The following is a 25082-nucleotide window of genomic DNA, read 5'->3' on the forward strand; positions in this document are numbered from 1 at the left end:
CACAAGGTGCTACCTCCCACGCGACAAGCAGAAGTTAATTATTTAGTACCCAATAGTGGTGCCTTCAGAGCCTAGCACAGCAAATCAAACTATAATAAATACAATGAAATCAGAACTGTTGATATATTAAAAATTGGCCAATCCAGTTCATATGGAAGTATTACAGAAGCAACTTACATAAGTACCACTAAAAGTATGAGAGAAAGTTATTCTCACACAAATTTGCTACAGGTGAGGGGGTACCCAAACGAACCCATACTAATGTTTTGGTGGTCAGAGCTTTTTTAGTACTGTGTTTTGTCACTAGGAGCACATAGAGCAAACATTCTAGGATCAGCAAGCCAACTGCAGTCACCAAAGGCGGTCAAGGACTAGTTTCAACAGAGTTTATAGAGATAACTGTTCTGTACGACTGTCATTTTTACAATGGCTGATTTTCATGAAGTGCATGCAGTAGGGAAATTATGCTTTTTGCTATGAAAAAGTGGAGACAAAAATTCTTGAAATGTTAAAAACAGCATACAAGGACAATGCTATGGAGAAATCTCAAGTGCTATAGTGATTTTCCCATTTCAAAAATGGTGAAATGTCAGTTGATGACAAACCTCATTCTGGCAGGCCTTCCATGGCCCGAAACCTGAAAATGTTGAAAGTATTCATGCAATCATCAACGAAGATTGATGATTGACCATTTAAGAGACTGTGGCACTGTTGAGTGTGACTTAGTTCAGTATAGCAAATTGTGTCAGAAGATTTGGGAATGAAAAGGTGGCTGCCAAATTTGTGCCACGACTGCTGACTGCTGAACAAAAACAAGGTCATCCGGAAGCATATTGTGCTTTGAAAGAAAGATCCCAATGTTGCTTAGGATCCTGAGTCAAGGCAATAATCAAATTAGTGGAGGAATCTTCGGGTTCACCTCGTACCAAGAAAGTACATCATGCGAAATCAAACCCTCCCATACTCACCTGACCTTGCCCCAAGTGACTTGTATTGTTTCCTAGCATGGGAAGAGACAAGAAAGGAAAATTTTTGCTGATTTTGATGAGGTGAAGAAAAAAAAATCAATGAAGGCACTGAAGTACACAAAAGATGAATTTAAACAATGTTTTCAAAAATAGAATGTAAGATTAGGCACGTGTATTAGTGCAAGTGGAGAGTACTTTGAAAGGAATTGAAGGTTTGTGCTTAAAATACGAAACTATAAGTTAAAAAAGTTTGTTTTCTTTTGAGTATCCCTTGTACATTGCAGCCACTGTCTTACAGCATTGTTGGGCATCTATTGCAACCCAATTAAGCAAACTATGGAAACAAAAATAATGTCTACAGCCACACACTACAAAACCACTGTGAAGTACATGGTAGAGGGTATTTCCCACTGCACCAGTTATTAGGGCTTTTTCCCCATTCCATTCACATGTGGAGTGCAGGAGGAATGATTGCTTAAATGCCTGATCGTTTCTTCATGATCCCTACTGGAACAACATGCAGGAGGTTGTAGTATAATCCAAGATTCACGACAAGTTGGTTATTGAAACTTACTAGAAAGGTTTCCATGGGATGGTTTGTGTCTGTCTTCCAGAGTTTTCCAGTTTAGATTTTTCAACAAATGCACTCCCATGGATCGAACAAACCTGTGACCATTTGCACTGTTCTTTCCAGTAAGTCCTATTCAGCATGAACCCCACAAACTTGAGCAACATTCTAAGGTGGGTTGCACGAGTGCTTTGTATGCAATCTCCTTTGCAGACTGATTGCTTTTCTCTAGTAGTCTCCCATTGAACCAACATCTGCCCGCTGCTCTTCCTACGACTGAGCCTATGTTATTGTTCCATTTCTTATCTCTACAAATTGTCACACCCGTATATTTGAATGAACTGACCAATTACAGCTGTGACTCAGTGATATTGTATACTGATATTGTAGTCAGAGAAAACTACATCTTTTTTCAATCTGTGAAGTGTAAAATTTTATGTTTTTGAATATTTAAAGCCAGTTGCCAAATCTTTGCACCACCCTGAAATCTTATCAGGATACAACTGAATATTTCTGCTGCTTTTCTCAGACAGTACTTCATTATATATAGCTGTTATCACCTGTGAAAGGTCTTAGGTTGCTATTAATATTATCTCCGAGCTTACTTTTAATATTGTCTGCAAGGTCATTAATGTAAAACATGAACTGAAAGTGTCACAACACACGTCCCTGGGACACACCTGAAGTTATTCTATATCGGTCAAGGACTCTGCATCCAAAATGCGAGGGCTATTCATAAAGTAGGGAACGTTTCCATCTGATGCCTCTAGGTGCATGCCTATCGCGTATATTTTGGTATGTGCATGCTCAGCAGCTCAGTAGGCATCCATCCGTGACAGCGGGAAAGTCCCTGCGCATCTGATTTTTTCGATATTTGAATTTGAAATGTGCACTGCAATCGAAAATACTGCCAGTTGTGAGGTGCAATATGTGATACGGTTTTTGTTGGCAAAAAACCTAAAACACACAGAAATTTATCATAAACTATGCGAAGTGTACGGAAACAACGTAATGAGTGAATGTACCGTATGGAAATGAGGCATTCGGTTTGAAAATGGACGAATCAACATTCATGAAGAAGAAAAGAGTGGATGCCCGAGCTTTGTGACTGTCAATCTTGTCGCTAAAGTTGATGAAACGATTCGTGAAAACCATCGCTTCACAATAACAGAGCTGTTGCTTTCTTTTCCACAAGTTTCATGGACTTTGTTGTTTGAAATTGTCACTCGAAAGCTACGCTACCACAAATTTTGTGCACGATGGGTGCGCAATATGCTTACAGAGCACCATAAAGAACAGCAAATGGGGGCAATGTTGACATTTCTGGAAGCCTACCACAAACATGGTGATTCATTACTGGATCGAATCTTAACGGGTGACGAGAGTTGGGTGAAACACATCAACTGCGAGACAAAATTACACCCCCCCCCCCCCCCCCAAAAAAAAAAAAAAAAAAAAGAAAGAGAGAGAGAGAGAGAGAAAAGAAAAGAAAACTGAGAAAATGTTTGAAAACCTTGGCAACAAGGAAGTTGATGGTGACAGGGCTTTGAGATAGGCAAGGTGTGATTCTTAATTATTTTCTCGAATGTGGAGCAACCATAAATTCTGCCTGGTACTGTCAAACTTTGCATAGCCTCAGAAAAGCAATTCGAAACAAATGCCGAAGAAAGCTGACGTCCAAAATTTTGTTTTTACATGACAAAGCCCAACCTCACACAGCAAACCGCACTAAAGAACTCCTTAATTCATTCAAAAGGGAAATTTTCCCTCATTTGCCCTACAGCCCCAATCTTGAACCAAGCAACTTCCATTTGTTTTTCAAGATGAAGAACTGGCTTGCAACGCAGTGTTTTGATGACAACGTGGAACTCCTGGTGAGCGTGACTCACTGGCTGAAGTCTCAGGTGGCAGAATTTTTCGACGAAGGTCTTTCAAAGCTTGTCCACGGCTATGATAAGTGCCTCAATGTATCTGGTGACTATGTGGAAAATAGTATGTCAATCGCTCTTTCAGATGTATATAATAACATATATGTTGTACTTAATTTTTTCTTAATGTCAAAATCCCTACTTTCTGAATAGCCCTCGTATCGTGCTGGCTGCATCTTCCCCACCAATTAACCAATCGAGTCACAAATTTCACTTAATAACCCAAATGACTGTACTATCGTTTATAAGCATATGTGAGATAACGAGTCAAATTCTTTTCAAAAGTGAAGAAATACTGTATCTGCTCGACTGCTTTGATATACGGTTTACAGGATGTCATATGAGAAAAGCACGAGTTTGGTTTCATATAATGGATGTCAAGGATATTGGAGAGTAGTTAATATCTCTGATAGTGTGAGAATGGAAGATAGAAGAGGGTCTATTAGAAAGTACTGAAAAGCTGGATTACAGAAGCCACCCAAGATAGGTTGTTGACAGAACATACATGCAATATGAATCTATATAAAAAATAATTCATACATATGTTTAAGTCATTTAATAAACTACACAGATATTTTCCCCCCCTTTATGACAAGGAATTCAAACTGACAGGATATACTTACTTATGGTACTCTGTACCGCCTTCTCCATTGAAATGTGTGTAATCTTTTACAGGTTTGCGGCAAATGTAGCACATTAGAGCCCCACAGGTGCATGTCATCTTATTGCAACCATCAATCTTGATAAATTTTTTTTCACATCGCCAACATGTTCTGTAAATGAATATTTTTATAGTGTATTATATTTTGACTTCTTGGAACTCAAATTTTTTTCTGCCATAGTACTAGAATTTTTTTCATGACATTTTCTTGTCAACAATGACACCTACACTATGTGATCAAAAGTATCTGGACACCCCCAGACACATACGTTTTTCATATTAGGTCCTTTATGCTGTCACCTACTGCCAGGTACTCCATATCGGTCACCTCAGTAGTCATTAGATATCGTGAGAGACGAGAATGGGGTGCTCTGTGGAAGTCATAGACTTCGAACGTGGTCAGGTGACTGGGTGTCACTTGTGTCATATATCCGTACGCGAGATTTCCGCACTCCTAAACATTCTTATGTCCTCTGTTTCTGATGTGATAGTGAAGTGGAAACTAGAAGGTGTACAGGACAACCTTGTCTGTTGACTGACAGACACTGCCGACAGTTGAAGAGGGTCGTAATGTGTAATAGGCAGACATCTATCCAGACCATCGGACAGGAATTCCAAACTGCATCAGTATCCTTTGCAAGTACTGTGACAGTTATGGGGGAGGTGAGAAAACTTGGATTTCATGGTTGAGCAGTTGCTCATAAGCCACACATCACGCCAGTAAATGGCAAAAGGCGCCTAACTTGGTGTAAAGAGCGTAAACATTGGACAACTGAACAGTGGAAAAGTGCTGTATGGAGTGACAAATCATAGTACACAATGTGGCGATCCAATGGCTGGGCGTGGGTATGGTGAATGCCCAGTGAACGTCATCTGCCAGCATCTGTAGTGCCAACATTAAAATTTGGAGGCAGTGGTGTTATGGCGTGGTCGTGTTTTTCATGGAGGGGGCTTGCTCCCCTTCTTGTTTTGCATGGCACTATCACAGCACAGGCCTACAATGATGTTTTAAGCATCTTCTTGTTTCCCAGTGTTGAAGAGCGATTCAGGGATGGCGATTGCATCTTTCAACACGATCGAGCACCTGTTCATAATGCACAGCCTGTGCAGAGTGGTTACACAACAATAACATCCCTGTAATGGACTGGCCTGCACAGAGTCCTGATCTGAGTCCTATAGAACATCTTTGGGATGTTTTGAAACGTCGACTTCGTGCCAGGCCTCACTGACTGACATTCATACCACTCATCAGTGCAGCACTCCGTGAAGAATGGGCTGCCATTCCCCAAGAAACCTTCCAGCACCTGACTGAATGTATGCCTGCGGGAGTGGAAGCTGTTGTCAAGGATAAGGCTGGGCCAACACCATATTCAATCCCAGCAATTACAGATGGAGGGCGCCACGAACGTGTAAGTCTTTTTCAGCCAGGTGTCTGGATATGTTTGATCACATAGTGTATGTGCAGAACATGGCACAGTATTAAATGCGAACAAATATAAAAAATATCAATCAGCAAAAAATACATACATAAAAAAAATTACAAACTGTGCTGAAATGGAAGTTAACAAGCAGGTCATAGATCTAAAAAGCAATGAACAGTGATGTCAGGTTAATATTAGAAGTGTGGGTAGACTAAAACAAGTTGCAAGCAATGGCGATAAGATTAAAGACGGTAGCACATCAAATCAGCTTTGGGCTGACATTACCAGATATAGTGTGTTGTGGACTAACTACACTGTACTCAATAATGGGATAAAATCTGAAATCTAGATCGTACAGAATAAAAATAATGTAATACACAATCACATGGTGGTGTATTCTTCCAAAAAATACTGTGTGACTGAGGCTCAGCACCATCGAAAACTACTGTTTCCACGGAGGTTTGGTGTGCTTTGCTAGGAAACACTTGCAGGTAAGTGTGTTTTGCTAGTACACACTTGCAGAATTACTGTTCTGTACAGTGTAGTCAAAAACACAGCATAGCTTGTAAATAATATACCATTTTGGAGTCTTAATTTTACAAGTTGTATATTTCAAAAAATTGTAATCTGCATCACTCCCTAATAGTTTAATCAAATATCAGACATCAACCCCAGACCACTATCATGGACTTCAATGGAAATTTTGCAGAGCCAGTGTGGAGTCTGAATGACCAAAAAATTTAGGTCTTACCTTCTTGACAGGCATGCAGTGCTGTCCTGTCGACTCATTCTCACCAAGGGAGCCATGAGACCTACTACAGAAAATGTTTTAATAATTGCCTCCTGTGTGGATTTAAATATCTGTGAAGGTCAACAAGTCTGCCTCATTGTTTTCCAACAATTAAAAATCAGTCACATGTGGTAAATCAATATTTTTCTTGAAAATGGTGGGTCAAAATGGGAATTACATCCAGCAGCACTTTGTGCATCCAACTTCGCTGTCTTCCAGCTTGGACACACTGTAATCATCTGATCACATGGTTTGATTTATAGCTGCATATGTAGTACAATACAAAAAATTATTTTTCTTTTCACCTTAACTTACCTGTAATAGCTAAAAGTCTGACCGGAAATGAAAGAAAAGAAAAAAATTTTACTTTTAAAAAGCAATTTCTTCATTAGTTGATCTGCCAAAGAAACTTATGTCCCATACATTCTTTTTTTCCTTTCAAAAAGCAGATTGTTCGAAAGCATGTCTGTTTTCACTAAAAACAGAATGTTTTCAGAAACACTGAGTCACTATTTCTGTGCTTGGGACAAAGTACGTTAAAATCGGATCAAACTCATGATCAACAGAACATTAATGAAACCACAATAAAAATTTTCACAGAACCGCCTGCAATAAAAGCCCAAAGGATTTATGGCCCTTTTGCGTGACACTGACAACACCAAAGGAATGCACGGACAAAATAAAAGTGTTTACATATTTGTATAATGGAAGGAAATATTCCACGTGGGAAAAATTATATATAAAAACAAAGATGAGGTGACTTACCGAACAAAAGCGCTGGCAGGTCGATAGACACACAAACAAACACAAACATACACACAAAATTCAAGCTTTCGCAACAAACTGTTGCCTCAACAGGAAAGAGGGAAGGAGAGGGGAAGACGAAAGGAAGTGGGTTTTAAGGGAGAGGGTAAGGAGTCATTCCAATCCCGGGAGCGGAAAGACTTACCTTAGGGGGAAAAAAGGACAGGTATACACTCGCACACACGCACATATCCATCCACACATACAGACACAAGCAGGTAAGTCTTTCCGCTCCCGGGATTGGAATGACTCCTTACCCTCTCCCTTAAAACCCACTTCCTTTCGTCTTCCCCTCTCCTTCCCTCTTTCCTGATGAGGCAACAGTTTGTTGCGAAAGCTTGAATTTTGTGTGTATGTTTGTGTTTGTTTGTGTGTCTATCGACCTGCCAGCGCTTTTGTTCGGTAAGTCACCTCATCTTTGTTTACATATTTGGGTAAATGTTCAGTTATCTGTCAACTAAAATGTGTTTTGATATATTTAGTGGAAAAGTTGTCAGCAACTTGGTACAGCATTTCATTTGTATGTATCAAAGTGGACACTGCAGTCAACAGAATTCATCATAAGCTGAACATTACAATAAAATTCTTATTTGTGGTTGGGTGTTTAGAGCACCTGTTTGCAGCAAGGAGGCTCAGTAAAAATAAGCTGTTTAGTATCAGTGGCTGTCACTTGTTCTCCACAGTACCATTTTTAGCACTGAAGACTCTAGCTCTACAGTATAAGCACATATCCTCAGTTAATACTTGTGGATTCTCCGAGCAGATTAAAGGCACACAGAATTCTATTGTACAATGGTACAACTGAAGATAAGCACTTTTAACAGATCTATGTAAGCAATACCCACTTTCTCAAAGTGATTATTTGTATACAATGGTCTGTGTTATTTGATCTCTCAGCCTTTCTCAGCTTGACTGATTAATGGTGTGCGTCTGGGTATTTTTCATAAAGTGGGAACAACTCGGCAGAACATCTGAAAGCACACCATTAATCTGTGCCATTAATTAAGCCCACTAAGTTTAAATTTAATCTTGAATGCCAACTACTGATTGTTAATTAACGCTCAATTTTACAGCTAATTTATTATAAGTACTGAAGAAACACAAAGGCATTTTGTAGCACAAGACACAAAGCAAGGAAGTTTTGGGTGACATGTAACCATGATGTGGAGGCTTCTAGAAAGCTCTTGCTGAACAAGCTCTGATAGGATGAAGGCTCACTATAGAAAATGTGAGGAAATATGCTGTTTGGATGAATTCACTCAATCAGAGGAGGCAGTGCTAGGGTAACCAAGAAAATATTGTGTTGTGTATAAAATGTATTTCAAAGCATGTTATCGTAATAAACATGGTTTCAATATTTTACCACTTTTGCAATGAGCATTTTGATAGATGATGAATTATAAGAGGTGGTCAAATAAAGAATAAGTAACTAAAATTACATCACCAAATTAAGGACAATTTGAGCTTGTAAGTAGAAGTGACTGACCTTCTGGAGGGACAGAGCCGTTATACTGTCCTTCGCTGACCAGTTATCACTCCGCTATCAATCTGCACTTGTTCAGATGTTTTAAGCATCTCTGTATCACTTTGCAGAATTTCTTGGTTTACACATTTCCTACACCACACATTCAGGTATGCCTTAATTATGTTACACCCATATCTAGTAACTTGCATCGTAACATCATGAAAGCCAACTAGTCATGAACAATGTCATAGTCACAGGTATGGAAATGGTAAATGTAGGTGGTTCAAATGGCTCTGAGCACTATGGGACTCAACATCGTAGGTCATAAGTCCCCTAGAACTTAGAACTACTTAAACCTAACTAACCTAAGGACAGCACACACACTCATGCCTGAGGCAGGATTCGAACCTGTGACCGTAGCAGTCCCGCGGTTCCGGACTGCAGCGCCAGAACCGCTAGACCACCGCGGCCGGCTAAAATGTAGGTGGATATATGCTTTCAGCACATGTAGAGACACTATGGAGAGAGGAGGAGTTGCCATATACGTTAAAATCTGTCGCAGTGTGAAAAATCTGGCCACTAAAAAATTTTGCTAAGAGCAACATACACAGGGTGGTCCATCTGAAGTTTCGGATGAGATTATCTCGAAAACTGTACATCGGGTAAAAGTAGTGGGTAAGGAAAGTTTATAAGCTTATCCATTGAAAGTTATAAGCTCAATGATACTACAAGTGACCTCCAGCCCCCGCCCTCTTGGATGGGGCAACTTTTAAATCTCAAATGGAAACTCCCATTTTTTATTGCAGATTCGGATTCTCCATAAAAATGTAATCAAGTTTTGTCTGAAACTTTTTTTTTTTAAAACCATTGATGGATGGCACAGAAATCAAGAAAAATTAAAACTGCGGAAGAACTCAGATTTATTTAGAATGATCCAAGGAGGACACATCAAATCGATACAAAATGTGCACCAATTCTTTCATTACGCCAAATTAAGCTTTTTTTTTTTTTTTTTTTTTTTTTTAATACAAAATGTATCCTACCCACCACATTTTTTGATGGAGGGAGGTGGAATGGCATTAAAATCTCGTTAGGGAACTCTTCACAATTGCTTTACTCACCTGACTGTGGCGCTACCGTGGCCAAACTGCGAACTATGGTTCAGTAAAAAGGTCGGTGCAATGTGATTAGACGTCAGTTCACTTTCAGATTGTGAACCGTAAACATCAAATGACAAAAGAAATTATTCTTTAGTGAAACATGGCTCACTATCCTTCTACAGAGAATGTCGATATGATGTTAATTTTAGGTGAACGCCATAACAATTACGCTGCAGCTGCGCATCTGTATGCGGATTGTTTCCCAAACAGACGACAGCCAAGCGAAAACATTATTCGAAATTCAGATGGTTTTAAAAAATGTTTCAGACAAAACTTGATTACTTTTTTATGGAGAATCCAAATCTGCAATAAAAAATGGGGGTTTGCATTTAAGATTTAAAAGTTGCCCCCCACCCCACCCAAGAGGGTGGGGGCTTGAGGTCATGTGTAGTATCATTTGATGTCCCCATTTTAGCTTACAAACTAAATAATGGCACTTTTATAATTGTAGCCATGTATAAGTCCCCTTTGGGAAATTTTCAACTATTTTTTAAAAAACTTGGATTCTTTGTTGTGCTAGCTGCCAGACAGAGGAAAGCAAATTATTGTTTGTGGACATTTCAATGTAGATTTTCTGAAAGAGTCTGATAGAAAGCTTGATCTTGAAGTATAACTTGGTTCTTTCAATTTGACATCAGTTATTGATTTTCCTACTCAAGTAGTACAGGAAAGCAGCACACAGATAGATAATGTTTTCAAAGACCAAAATAAATTTAATCAAATAAAAACTTTTCCTGTTAAGAATAGCCTGTCTGATCATAATCCATAGCTAGTTTACAATATATGATATAGCTCCCGACAATAATGCAAAACAGTCCTCCAAAATAGTGCGTTTAATTAACGATTTAACAACACAAAATTTTAGGGAAAGCTTGTAACAGAGTGGGATGAGGTGAACAGGGAACATGATGCTAATTTAAAATTTTACCTATTTCATGGTACCTTTGCGAGAGTATTTGAAAATAGTTTCCCTAAGAAAACAGTGAAATATAATTGTAAGAAACCACGTAAAAAGCCGTGGCTTACTAAAGGGATAAAAATATCTTGTAAACAGAAAAGGGAAATGTATCTTACTGCTAGGAGGAGTAATGATCCCGAAACAAAGGAACATTATAAAAACTACTGCACTGTATTAAGAAAAGTTACTGAAAAGTTCAGACATATGTGCATTATGTCTGAGATTAGCACATCTGATAATAAAATTAAAACAATTTGGAATACTGTTAAAAGGGAAAAGGGCAACTGAGAGCACAGGAACACTATTTCTATCAAACAATGAAAAGTTTGTTAACAAGAAGTCAAAAGTAGAAAACATTTTTAATAATCATTTTTAAGTGCTGTAGAGAAAATAGTATCTAGTTATTCATTAGAAAATGCAAGGCAATATATTGAAAAGACAGTACCTATGCAATTTGATAAAACTGAAATTCAAATCACCTCTCCTTCTGAAACTAGGAAAATAATAAATTCATTCAAAAGTAAAAGCTCACATGGAATTGATGGCACTTCCAATAGAGTACTAAAAGCTTTTTCCCAACAAATAAGTAGGATTCTCAGCCACATATGTAGTAGCTCACTGAAACAGGGTATTCTTCCAGGTAGACTGAAATATGCTATTTTTAAACCATTGCATAAAAAAGGGGATAGGTCTGATGCTAACAACTACTGCCCAATCTACTTCTGACAGCTTCATCCAAAATTCTTGAAAAAGTAATGTATTCAAGGTTAGCATTAAATATTTGTAAAAACAAAGTACTAACAAAAAGTCAATTTGTTTTTCAGAAATGCTTTCCAACAGAAAATGCTATATATGCTTTCACTGATCAAATATTAAATGCATTGTATAACCAGACATCACCCATTGGGATATTCTGTGGTCCCTCAAAGGCTTTTGATTGTATAAATAATAAATGTCGTATTCATGATCTATGGAACAAGGATTAATGTATGTATGTATGTATATACCCTGTACTTGTTAATTTGTACTGTTGCATCGCTCTGATACGTTCTGTGACTACAGTGGTGTGTGTATGAGTGCATCAGATGGGGACCACAACAAAGGCATCAATGTTGAGTGTGATAGCTTCCTGGCATTGGTGTCTGGCATAATGTACAGGAAGGATTGTCAACACGTTAATAGTAACAAAATGTGAAGCAATTAAGTACTGGCAAACAATGTCAAAGTAATTTTAGGATAAAACACTGCCATCCCTTTTGCCTGATTTGACATCAGTTGGTTTGATGAGTTAAGATAAATACCTGTGCTGAATCAGAACGAATGTTTGATAATGCACATGAAGCTGTTTTAATACTTGAGAAACAATATCTGAACCTACTGGGGCCAAAATATAGATTTTTTCATACGTTTTCTTTCTGATTGAAGGTTTGAGGGACTTTGGCCATTCACTTATGTAATAAAATGGTACACTTTGTAATGCAGCAAGTTGTTATGAGTTGTCATCTTGCACTGAAGGCGTAGCTTGCCATTGAGCCGGGAGGAGAGGAGATTTTGGTTCTCAAGCTGTCACAGCTGACACTGGCTACAGGGCTGAGTGAGCCATATACTTGTCTAACGCTGTGTGCAATACGTTGCACATACTCTCTAGGAATCTGAAGAAGTACTGTTATAATATTACTCGATTTTTTCATACTTAATATACGAAATTCTGTGGATAAAACAACCATGCTGTTAAATTTCAAATCAATAACTTCGATACTTTCAGAGATATAAATTTTTACCTAAAACATATAATAACCGTTCTGGCATTGTGAAACTGAGTTAGGCAGTGTAATGCATTCATCTGTAGTATCACTTGAAACTACAACCAAGAGGATAGGTCAATGTAACCTAATTTTCTAGAATGTTCTGTAGTTTCATTACCACAGATTTCTGACAATTAAAAGTAAAGTAATGCGGAAAATTAAAATATTTCATTTATTTTGGTTGTGTGAGAGTTTTGGAGAGAGAGAGAGAGAGAGAGAGAGAGAGAGAGAGAGAGAGAGAGCGCTAATGGGACATACATAAAGTGAGAATGTAATATTTTAGTAAAATGATTTTGTGAAAGGCAGCCAGAAGGGGTGCTGAGTATTAAATTTATTAGTATTTTAATCTGTGGAAAGGAATCTTATTTTGTTTTCATTAAATTTTATTTAGTTTTGAAATTACGAGATTTCTAGTCTAAGTTACTTGTGGTAATCTGATTGGCTGACATTAGAAATACCATGAATATACAAGTGCTCCAGACGATCCAACTGGTTGCTTAACATACTAGCCAATAGGAATTCAGCATTTCCCATGCATTTGAGTAGAGCATTGTGCCTCAGCTCTACGAGTTGAGATAGTCTCACAGGAGCTGTCTTCTGGTGAACACCTATTATAAACTGCACTGATCAAATTTGTGCCAAAAAGAAGTCATTCGCACCTTTGATTGGTTCTCATGCTGTTGGCGAAAAGCAATGACAGAACTGAGTATTTTGTGAAAGTTTGGGCTTTTGTGAGTGGTTTATTTTAGTTTTAGGAGATATTTGCTTGTGAACAGTTCATGTTGTACATAAACTCTGCGTGCTGTGTTTCGTGCAGATTATGAGACGTTATGGTGAGCACTTTTTTATAAGAAGCTTCCTGAACAACTGCATGTTTTAACTCGCAAGTAGCTGTGGGTCAGTGATTGTTTAGAACATTCAGAATATCGGGTTCGATTCAAGATGATCTGCCTGCCTTCGGGTGTGAACTTTCAACAGAGACAGTCAGTAACATAGCATAATTCATGTTGAGATATTACATATGGACTTGATAGCCATTTTCCATGTTTTAAAAACAATAAACTAACTTAAAGGAAAGTTTAGACTTTTTTCAAATGAATCATGCAGGAATCCTGTACAGTCGATAGTTTAACTTTCAGCTACTGCCCATGGACTGGAGTTGTGTGGCCTTTGTGTGGTAGGTATTTAGTCGAATTTTCATCGACATTGCTTTTGTTGTCTAACCAGTATCTATCATCAGGGAGTCAAGGGACAGGCAACATGAAAACTCTACAGGCAGATGAACCGATTGTTTACGGTATAGTGAGAGCCACCCTTTTGATGTTATTTATTATATAGCTACCAATTTCGGTGACTGAATACACCATCTTCAGTCCTTCACTGACGCTGATGGGGTAAACTCCAGTTGTATATAACATCCCATCTGTGGCCAACATATACGAACTGATTTCCATAGATTACTGTAACAGCAATGTTGTGTTTGCAACCATCAACTACCAAGTGGCTCATTTGTTAGTTGATGGTTGCATACATAACGTTACTGTTACAGTAGTCTACGACAATCAGTTCACAGATGTTGGCCACTGATGCGATCATGTATATGATTGGAGTTTACTCCTCAGTGTCGATTGAGGCCTGAAGATGGTGTATTCAGTCACCAGAACTGATAGCTACATAATAAATAACATCAGAAGAACAGCTGCAGGTGTACCATTTTATTACATAAAATAAAGATTTGTTGGAATGAACACTGAGTCACTGTCATTTATTGTGAACATTATGGAACATGAACATGTAGAGAGGCAAGATTTGCACAGAAGGAGAAGGCTTTGCCACATTTACAACTAATGTTGGATCACAACTGGGAGGGGTGGTCAAATATTTAATCACCACTTCTGTTTGTACATACATGTCTGCAGTATGATAAACACTGAAATCCTCACACCACACTACTGCACCACGACACTTGAAGAGGCAAAACAAAATGATGTAGCCTCTTGTGGACTATCACACAGTAACTTATTTTCTTCAGTAACTTATTTTCTTCATTTGTAGGGGAACAGTGCTGCAATAATCCATGCTGGGTTGATGGAAGTGTATGGCAACAATGCACCATCATACGACAGAGTGGTTAGATGGCACAGATGCTTCCAATGAAAACAAACAAGTCCAAATGACAAAAAATGAAATAGGAAATCATCTCCCTGCAAAGCACTGGTAATTCAAGAAACACGGAGGACCTAGTGTTTGAAGACCTGTGTGTCACAACTGAGGCAATAGTGTAAAAAGTGGAAGTCAGTCATGGCTCAGTATCCAACATCTTTGACAACAGAAATTTTGCAGCCATGTTGAGTCATTCCAGATGACATCCTAAGCTGCCTAACCATCATGGAGAAATGTAGGGTTACTGGGAAGCTTTAACAAAGCATCACCGGAAGCTGTCCAAGGGCATGTTTTTGCTCCAAATAAACTTTCTCAACTGATCTGAATGATGAATTATGTGGAGTATTTCTGCTGGGAAACCTTTCTGCATAGAAGCAGCATACTGGCCATTTTAATATTATATTTGTGTATCAGTGCAGTAGAGCTGTTGATGTGATTATATCACATATCTGAACAACACTAGGACGAGAACAAAGGATTTTGGAAAGCTGCGGTGCATGTGCAGGAAGGCTATGAGGCACGGATGTTACTTTACCTCAGCCTGGTGGTTAATTGGATATGAAACACATTAGAAGAAATTTTCATGCCACATTTCTCAAACTCAGGTGCACTGCAGGGCCAAAATTTGCATTTCTGGACAGGGATTCCCTCCTGAAAAATGACCACTTTGCCATCCTGTATAACACACTAAGTGGTGGTGATATTTTTTATATACATGATGCATGTGTATGAGGGTAATTTTTTTAAAGTTCTCATAGTACAGCATAAATGCCAGACATGCAACAAGCAGGTTGCGTTCACAGAAAGTGATTGTGCATCTCCTGCACCACTCTGTCACTGCCGAGTTCAAGACCAGACTGTGTGGAGCTGCAGTCACATAAAAAGAGCCACCTCAACTGATTTTGCTACCGTGTGCAAATTGCAAAGCATTATTTGTTTCTGGCAAGTCAAAGGGAATAATGCAGCACACATTCATCGAAGAACGAGCAAAGTACATGGAGAAAATTTTATGAGTGATGTTGCTGTGTGTGAATGATGGTGAAAATTTAAAGCTGACCATACTGATGTGCATGATGAATGGCGTCAATGATGCAAGTCTTGCTACAGACAACCTTGTACAATGAGATGATGAAGGTATTGTGAAATTTCATGACATTTTCAGACAGTTTTGCTGTATGTCAATACTTAAAAAAATTATGTATGAAGCAAGAATGGAAAGAGTCATCATGATTTAATGAATGACTGACAGTTAGATCATTAGAGATGAAGCAAAAGGTAGGAGGGAAAAACAAAAGACAAAACAATTTATACATATTGGCTGTGCAATTGTATCAACAACTTATTTTTTGTCGCAAGATGCTTGTTGTTTGAGTGGTAATTGTCATACAAACATTTAAAACAAATTCTTAATTCACTATGGACAAAATAATGCAGATTAAGATTTAGGAACAACAATAATGACTGCAATAACATGGACCAAAATATAAGGTTAGGCACAAACTGAGACGCGGCAGAACGTGTAGCATGGCACGGCATGGCAGCACACATTTCTGTAACAACTTTTTTTGTTTCATTATTGTTTTTATATTGGCAAGAACAATGCACAGATTAATGACTGGTGAACCTTTAGCCACTAGGATTATATCTTCCGCCTCTACAATATCTTTAGATTGCAAGAAGGGACACACAAGTCTTCGTGAAGGTAGTGAAATAGTAAGGAATATTATAAAACCACGTGATCAAGAAGCAAGGCAAGAAATTTTAATCATACAGTGAAACTAGTTTGTCTATGCACTGCTTGTTATGCTGCTACAAACATTTTAAAAGCATAATTTCCACAAGTATATTCCTTCTGTGCTCTTGGTTAAAGTATCCAGGATCACAAATACATAAGTTTCACTGTGATTACTTGTATATGGATTTACTAACACGGGAACGGTCCAATCCAACATTTCAAAACCTACCCTGAAAATTTTCTCACAGGAGGAATACACCAAAAGAAATTCTCAGTCAAAATTTTAACTGCTAAGGTGCACTGCAAGTATGTTTAAGTTACTCAAAAGCACCATGTAGGTGTATTTTGCCCTAACAGCTGGCCAAAAGTCCACTTTTCAAATGCAAGTAATTCCTGGAATGCGTAACTTCTTGTGAGAGTCTGATTGGGCATTGCAGAATGTGTTAAAAGTGTGTTTTTACTTGTCCAAAGCTCCAGGTATGTGTCGTCATTTATAATTATTTTCATTCATATTATTTACTACTTTTATTAGTAATCGTCCTTTTTGTCATAGTTCTGGTCGTTTCCCTGCATACTTGTTACTGCAGTGTTATAGAAATATCATTTCTCTACTGGAAATTTAAAACAGTACCTGCTGAATACTGCAGTTTGATTTTGTAGAGCTGTTTTATATTAATTAGTTGTTAGCTATAAAAAAACATCATCTCTGAAATTAATTTTGAAAGCATTCTGTTTTTATCCTACGTCCTTCAAAAGCCAAAATTATGACAAGGAAAGGCCTCTAACATCTTACGAAGAGATTTTCTGAAAAGGAGTTTGTAAAAAGATTGGACTTTAAGGAAAATTGCATATTATCAAAGACTAACTTCGGTGATGAAAAAAAAAAAAGAAAAGGTCTTAAACATTAGCTGTCATATATAAAGTCACAATTAAAGAAACGATGGATTGTTTCACACAAAGCTGAAAGTACCTCCTCAAAAACTAACCATAACTGGCTGCAAAGTACCATTGAATTTCCATGTTGCAAAACTCTAGTTAGAAGACAGTAAAAAGCGTGCTGCACAGCTACTAAGAAACGGTTTTGGAGCCACATTGTCAACATACACCAGTCAAATAATGTTCCGAGAATCTGGAAATGTTGAGGGTCCCAAAATGGTTAAAGATATCTAAATACAAACAAGCACTAGATTGAAGTTGTAAAGACTTACAAGCAAAAAGTCGACTTTCACATACCCAAACCTTATCAACTTTCTCAAAGGAAAGACTAGGAAACAGCACACAATAATCTGAACAGTTAATAAGAAGGTCTATCCCTGTTACAGTATCCTTCAAAGAGCTAAAAAGCTGTGCTAAACCATAACTGAATCCTCTCAGATGACTGCCACATGGACAGAGATTCAACTTCACGTCTTGCTTAATCATAGATGCAAGCAATTAATATTGTATTTGGAAGGGGTTTTAAATGATTTTCCAAATGATGACATAAATGCATTGGGACTTATCTATAAATGAGGCTGTGATAGTTCACAGAAAATTCAGTTCAAACAAAAATTTTAAAAGAACTGTGATTGTGATGTGAACATATTTCAGTCATCCTTAGTGCCCCTCTACTTTTAATTGCACAAGTAAAGATCTAATTGTTTGGAAAAATCCTAAACCATCATCATCTCATTAGTGCAGACCTGTTGCGGCCTGGCACTCTTTCCCTAAAGCATTTTTTTTTTTTCCTTTCGGTTTTTGGTGTTATCTGGATGGTGCAATCAGGCTGCTAACAACAATATGGCTTTAGTTAGCTTGTTTGTCAACCTTTATAATGCACATGAGAAGGACGAAATCTCCTTGGTTGGAATGGGTATTTAGTTACAACCGGCTGGTAATTTTCAAGGAATTGGCAGGATTGACCTACTGAAGTAGCAAGTTATTACATTTAGTCAATTTGTTTATTGAAGTGTCAGATCAAAACCCCTTAACAGAAAGTCAAATGCCTTCAGTAACCAATAGGAAGGACTTTTATCAGAAATGAGTGCTTTCAGTGCCATTCATTCTGGTAATTATTAGCCACTTGGTCTAAGTATCAAATCAACACCACTTTGAAGTAACTCACTGTACCAAACAGTAGCTTGTTCCTAATATTCACTGAAATTCCTCTACCTTGATTCTTTGAGACACTGATAGGCAGTCACTATTCAATGCTATTCCAATGAACACTGAAAACTGCTACTTAGCTTGCAGTTGCTGTTTGACCACCAGATTCTATCATCGTCATAGCTGAAGTGTCCACAGCTCCATCAGGTGCTGCTACAAAGCATCACTGTACTTCGGCTGCTAGGATTTTTCGCCAAATCTCCTCTCTGCTACCACTGTTGCTATTTCTGATATCTCTCTTGTTTAATGTGCCCCTCTCTGAGCTTTTACTTCATTCTACACTGATTCTTGGTGCACACAGCCTTTTATGATATCTGTTGGGAATATTCTCTTGAAAGCTTTCTTCGACATTTGATCATCTTAATGTTTGACAGTCACTCAAATTTATGCTAGTTTCCTCCATTACATGTGTTGGAAAGTTCCCTATCATTCTGCTGATCTTGTCCCTTGGCCCTGCTGGTGAGGTGTTAAGTGTACTGCTTGCCGGCTTGTTTGGACAGCCTCAAAGAAGCAAATAGTGTCCAGCTGCTTTGAGACACATTATATGCCCCTGATATCCAGTTTAATTTCCCCCCCATCACACACACGGGCTGTCTCGCATACGAAACCTGGCTCACTTCTTATGTTATGATCTGATATGTAATTAAAATTATTAACATTTTTTAGGACCACCACAGAACAATAAGAATAAGATGTATTCATGAAACAGCTGAAAAAATTGGTATAGCACCAGGCGAAAAACTACATGAAACAAAAATTGCAAGAACAGAGAGTGTGAAACACACACTGCTGATGACTATGATATATACATATGTCTGCAATGCAGCAACAGGGCCAGCATCGACAATGAGATGCTACGTTTGCAAGGCTACCTCAAAGGACTTCAATGACTTGTCAAAACCCAACGTAACAAATGCAAGAGCTATTCAGTTTGGCCCATTTGTACAGAATGCTGAATTAGATTTTCCAAATTTTTGTTGCATTTGTCCTATAAAATAAAATTCAAGACGTGGCGAATTTATTCAAAAGAGAAAAAGGTACTTGCTCAACAGAGAAAAAAAGTCACACAAGAAAAGTTTAGAAATCGATTGTGATTAATTGTCTATGTTCCCAAACAAGGCTATAGAAATAGCAATGATGGAAATATCAGTAGAAGATTTTTTGCAGACCTTGAAAATATCAGCAAAAATAATAGGTGTAGAGCTGCAACACATACAGATTCAGGGCCATTCTAGAAGCTATTTCCAATGGATGTAAGACAGGCATAGACGACTTTTCTGCTTGTACTTTTGAAACATTAAGACTGTATATTGATTTTTATCCATGGCACCCTATGTCTCCCACTGAATGCAAGATTTTGCTGCATGGTTCAACTGTCATTGAACATGCCCTCTTACCCATATGTAGTTTACCAGAATAAGCAGCCAAGGCCCACAGTAAGTACTTTCATCTGTACAGACAAATGTTTGCCAGGAAATTCTTAGAAGAAGAATGCAATGTGGACATAATAAACTGGCTACTATTGACATCTGGTCCATTAATAATAGGTATTAGACCAAAACCAAAGGAAATCAGAAAAAAATTCCTTAAAAGAAACATTACATTTACTATTCTCAATGAAGGACTGATTAGGCAGGTTCCTCAAGCTAAAAATGATGACGATGAGAGAAGAAGAATACACAAAATTAACTCTGAATGTTAACAGCCATACCTTATTAATGCCTGTGTCATCCTGTCTTCAATGTAAGTTCTTATCTTCACTTCTTCAGGCTTCTCAACTTCTTCACATCGCAGAGGTATGTGACTGAGCTCTTTACATTTCCTGTAAATATGAAACATGCTGCCTTACTATTGCTTATATCACCAAACAGTTATTAGAATATCTATAAGTAGCTATGTCCAGTACTGTGACACCAATCCATTTAAGATTAGAACCTCTACTTCTTTTTTGGGAGACATTCAGCAAAATCAAATTGTATTTTTTATGGTGTTAATCAATGAAGAATTACTGGATGTGACAGATAATGTACTGTCAAGGACCTTCCAAAATATGATGTACCTGAATCATAATTTGACATTTAAAATAAACACTTCCAATGTATTATGAGATGTATTTGTGTTCTTTACTAAATGAGGAGGTGCAGGCTTCAAATTGCTCACAATATTTTCATTACTATCAAAATTGTTGAAGTAGGTTATGACAAAATGTTTAAAGTTAGTGGAATTCAAAACATTCCTTAATGTACTATGTTTTTACTTCTTTTGATGATGATTAACTACTGATCCGATGATGTATCTCATAGTCCGAAACAGGTCATAGTATAAAGAAAAATATTTTTCAATAAAAGATTGTTTTGAATTCCACAAAGGTAGGTAGGTTGGTTGGTTGGTTTAAGGATTAAAGGGAACAAACTCAGGTCATCAGTCCCTCCAAACATTATTCGCTCAGCCAAAGCATTGTTCACAAACTCAAGACTGGTTAAAAGTGGAATTCTGCACAGAACGTCAGTAAGCAGTTCTTCCATAAACAAAATCAGAGAACAGTGTGGCAAACTCTGAACAATTTTCATTCATCTTAAGCAGTTTTTTTTCCCGAAAAAAAAAAAAAGTTTGAGGGTACTCCGGCATTGGATACAATGCAGCAAAAATTACTTATAACTGAAGCATGAGATACCACCCGTCTGCTTTTAGCCATGACAATCAACACGTCTAACTTAAAAATAAATAATAAAAAAATTAAAAAAAGTAGTTTCGGACTCTTCAGTTGACTTTACTACAGCTCAAATGAAGGTTTACAGTCTCACTTTCGTCATCCACTGATATTGAACTTCCTGGCTTTTCACTCGCACACGAATTGTTGACAGTTTTTGGTTTTTTAGATGCAGAAGAACAAGTAAAATAGTTTGTTAGTTTTCTGCTCATCTCTCACCTCCAACTTAACTTATAAGTTGCAACGAAAGACAGGACACACTGTAAAACTTCGCACAACCGACAAGAATGGAACAGCAAACGGAAACGAATAAAGAACAACAAAACACAGACGACAATGAATCGTGAAGGATAGTGGTGGCAGGAACGTAGATACATCTTTCGGTAGCTCGGCGTTTGAGCGTATGCATATCCATTTAGCACTACTATCACCCACTATTAGCAGGAGAGGGCATTACATGCTTGTCGAACTGGCTGCCAGCGATTCAGTTGTCGAGAATGGTTGCCGCAGCTTCGAAATGCTTGAAACAGTCAATGACATTGCGTTTCCCACCAAAAACTGCACTGGTATCATTCGTATTGCAATTACCAACACGAGAAACTGAAATAAAAAATTTGTGTCCATGAAATAAATGTTTGGGGTACACATACCCTAGCGTTCCCCCAGAAAACCAGCACTGATCTTAACAAATTTTAAGTGACAAATGCTTGCGAAAGGATGGTGTGGATTTAAACAGACTAGGCTCAATGAATTTTAGTTAAATGATTAAAGACATTTGAACAGGGGAAACTGATACCATGTGAAGGGGGTGAAATTTCAAAAGTGACAATGAAAATAAAAATATCTCCCAGGCAGAAACTCCGATATTAATGTAAGTATTAAGGACAGCGCGCTTTAGAACTCAACTCCAAACCTGATGGTATTTTATCAAAACGTACAATTGCTATCCAACAAATTAAATCAATATCATATTTTGTAAGAAAATGACAGGAAAAAACACTCCTGTATTATATTTTATTGGACATTGACTTGACTGAGAGAAACTTCACATGGTATCCGTTCCAGATTTTGTATTGGGTAGTTATTTTTGTGGGGAAACTGTATAAACATGGTGGTAATTGCATTTATATTAAAAATTGCATAAATTTTAAATGTATACCTGATATAGAAAAATTATCCATAGAGAAATAATTTGAGGATAATGTATTTGAAATCAATGATGAAAAAATAGCTATTATTTGTCTATACATGGTACCAATGGGCAATATTAACATCATGCTAAAGGGCCTCTAAAATATTTTACTCAAGACTACACAAATAACAGAAAAGTAATTATATGTGGAGATTTCAATATTGAGTTTGCAAGTGAGTCCAAGCAAAAAGCTGTTTTACTGAGATTCTTAGCACCTTTAAAGGCTAATACAGAAACACCGACACACATTACAAAAACCTCACCCACAATCATTGATTAAATAATCGTGAATGGGCACTTGAAATATTCAACACAAACCTTCAAGATAGGTTTTGGGGATCACACAGCCCAAGAAATTAATGTAAGACTAGGAAAACAGCTTGTTTCAGCCAAATGTCTAAAACTACATCTAGGAAGTATAATGAGCAAAACATAAATTTCCTTCACTGTCTGAGTAAAGGAACTTGGAAAGAGATCTATGAATGTAAAAATATGAAGGGTAAGTTCAACAAATTCTTGAACAGTTCTAGCTATTATTTTGAACTTTGCTTTCCACTTCATAATAAGATAATCACAAATAGGATTTGAAAATATAATGGATCACAGCAGGGATAAAAAAAAACATCTGCAACAAAAAAAAAGTTTACTTCATGAAAGACAGCACACCACATCTCCAGAATTTTATTCCTATTTTAAGAATTACAAAAAACTAAAGCCATAAAAGAAGCAAAAAGAATGGCAAATAATGTCTTCATACCAAACACATCAAATAAAATGAAAACCACATGGGACACTAAGACAGGAAACAGGAGAAACACAGAGGAAATAGTACATCATCAAATGGGAAGAAAATTCATCTGTAATATTTGGTTCCAAGCAGATAGCAAATAATTTTAACTCATATTTCACTGAAGCAGCTGTGATTCTGGAAGCAAAACTCTCAATACGCTCCCACTGCAAATCAGATTAAAACTATCCCTAGTAACAAGTCTCTTTTCCTATATCCAACACACGAACGGGAAATAATAAAAACAGTAAGGGAGCTAAAATCGGAATCTTCCTTTGGTACTGACAACGTAGCAGGCGATATCTTTAAAAAGTGTGCACCCTTAGTAGTTAGGCCCATTATTGACATATGCAATAGCACACTTTTAATGGAATATTCCCAGAAAAGTTAAAATAGCTAAAGTGAAGCCATTGTACGAAAAAGGTGAAAAAACAGATATGACAAATTATAGGCCAGTCTCTCTACTATCTGTTTCTTTCTAAAGTAACTGAAAAACCTTTTACAAAAAGACCTATAGGTTTCACTGAATAAAATAAACTTTTCTCGACCACACAGCATGGTTTCCAAAAAGGTATATCCTCAAATATCAAAATCTCAGATGGAAACCCAATTCTAAGCAAAGAAGGGAAAGCAGAAAGGTGGAAGGAGTATATAGAGGGTTTATAGAAGGGCGATGTACTTGAGGACAATATTATGAAAAGGGAAGAGGATGTAGATGAAGATGAAATGGGAGATACGATACTGCGTGAAGAGTTTGACAGAGCACTGAAAGACCTGAGTCGAAACAAGGCCCCGGGAGTAGACAACATTCCATTAGAACTACTGACGGCCTTGGGAGAGCCAGTCATGACAAAACTCTACCATCTGGTGAGCAAGATGTATGAGACAGGCGAAATACCCTCAGACTTCAAGAAGAATATAATAATTCCAATCCCAAAGAAAGTAGGTGTTGACAGATGTGAAAATTACCGAACTATCAGTTTAATAAGTCACAGCTGCAAAATACTAACGCGTGTTCTTTACAGACGAATGGAAAAACTGGTAGAAGCCGACCTCGGGGAAGATCAGCTTGGATTCCGTAGAAATGTTGGAACATGTGAGGCAATACTGACCTTACGCCTTATCTTAGAAGAAAGATTAAGGAAAGGCAAACCTACATTTCTAGCATTTGTAGGCTTAGTGAAAGCTTTCGACAATGTTGACTGCAATACTCTCTTTCAAATTCTGAAGGTGGCAGGGGTCAAATACAGGGAACGAATGGCTATTTACAATTTGTACAGAAACCAGATGGCAGTTATAAGAGTCGAGGGACATGAAAGGGAAGCAGTGGTTGGGAAGGGAGTGAGACAGGGTTGTAGCCTCTCCGCGATGCTATTCAATCTGTATATTGAGTAAGCATTAAAGGAAACAAAAGAAAGATTCAGAGTAGGTATTAAAATCCATGGAGAAGAAATAAAAACTCTGAGGTTCACCAATGACATTGTAATTCTGTCAGATACAGCAAAGGACTTGGAAGAGGAGTTGAACGGAATGGACCGTGTCTTGAAAGGAGGATATAAGATGAACATAAACAAAAGCAAAACGAGGATAAGGGAATGTAGTCAAATTAAGTTGGGCGATGCTGAGGGAATTAGATTAGGAAATGAGACACTTAAAGTAGTAAAGGAGTTTTGCTATTTGGGGAGCAAAATAACTGATGATGGTCGAAGTAGAGAGGATATAAAATGTAGACTGGCAATGGCAAGCAAAGCGTTTCTGAAGAAGAGAAATTTGTTAACATCAAGTATAGATTTAAGTGTTAGGAAGTCGTTTCTGAAAGTAT

The 25082-nt window shown here is 37.6% G+C and overlaps 1 protein-coding gene across 3 annotated transcripts in view; it reads right to left on the reverse strand.

Annotated features, from left to right (window-relative positions):
• LOC126413549 (uncharacterized) overlaps positions 1-25082 on the reverse strand; it is a 241448-nt gene that overhangs the window by 20611 nt on the left and 195755 nt on the right. For all 3 annotated transcript variants that reach the window (XM_050083275.1, XM_050083273.1, XM_050083274.1), the window contains 2 exons: positions 20283-20393; positions 4088-4237 (listed from right to left, as the gene is read on the reverse strand). In XM_050083275.1, the coding sequence (XP_049939232.1) occupies positions 4088-4237; positions 20283-20393 (261 nt within the window). The remainder of the gene's footprint in view (positions 1-4087; positions 4238-20282; positions 20394-25082) is intronic.

This window comes from Schistocerca serialis, chromosome 1 (assembly GCF_023864345.2).
Source record: "Schistocerca serialis cubense isolate TAMUIC-IGC-003099 chromosome 1, iqSchSeri2.2, whole genome shotgun sequence".
NCBI lineage: Eukaryota > Metazoa > Arthropoda > Insecta > Orthoptera > Acrididae > Schistocerca > Schistocerca serialis.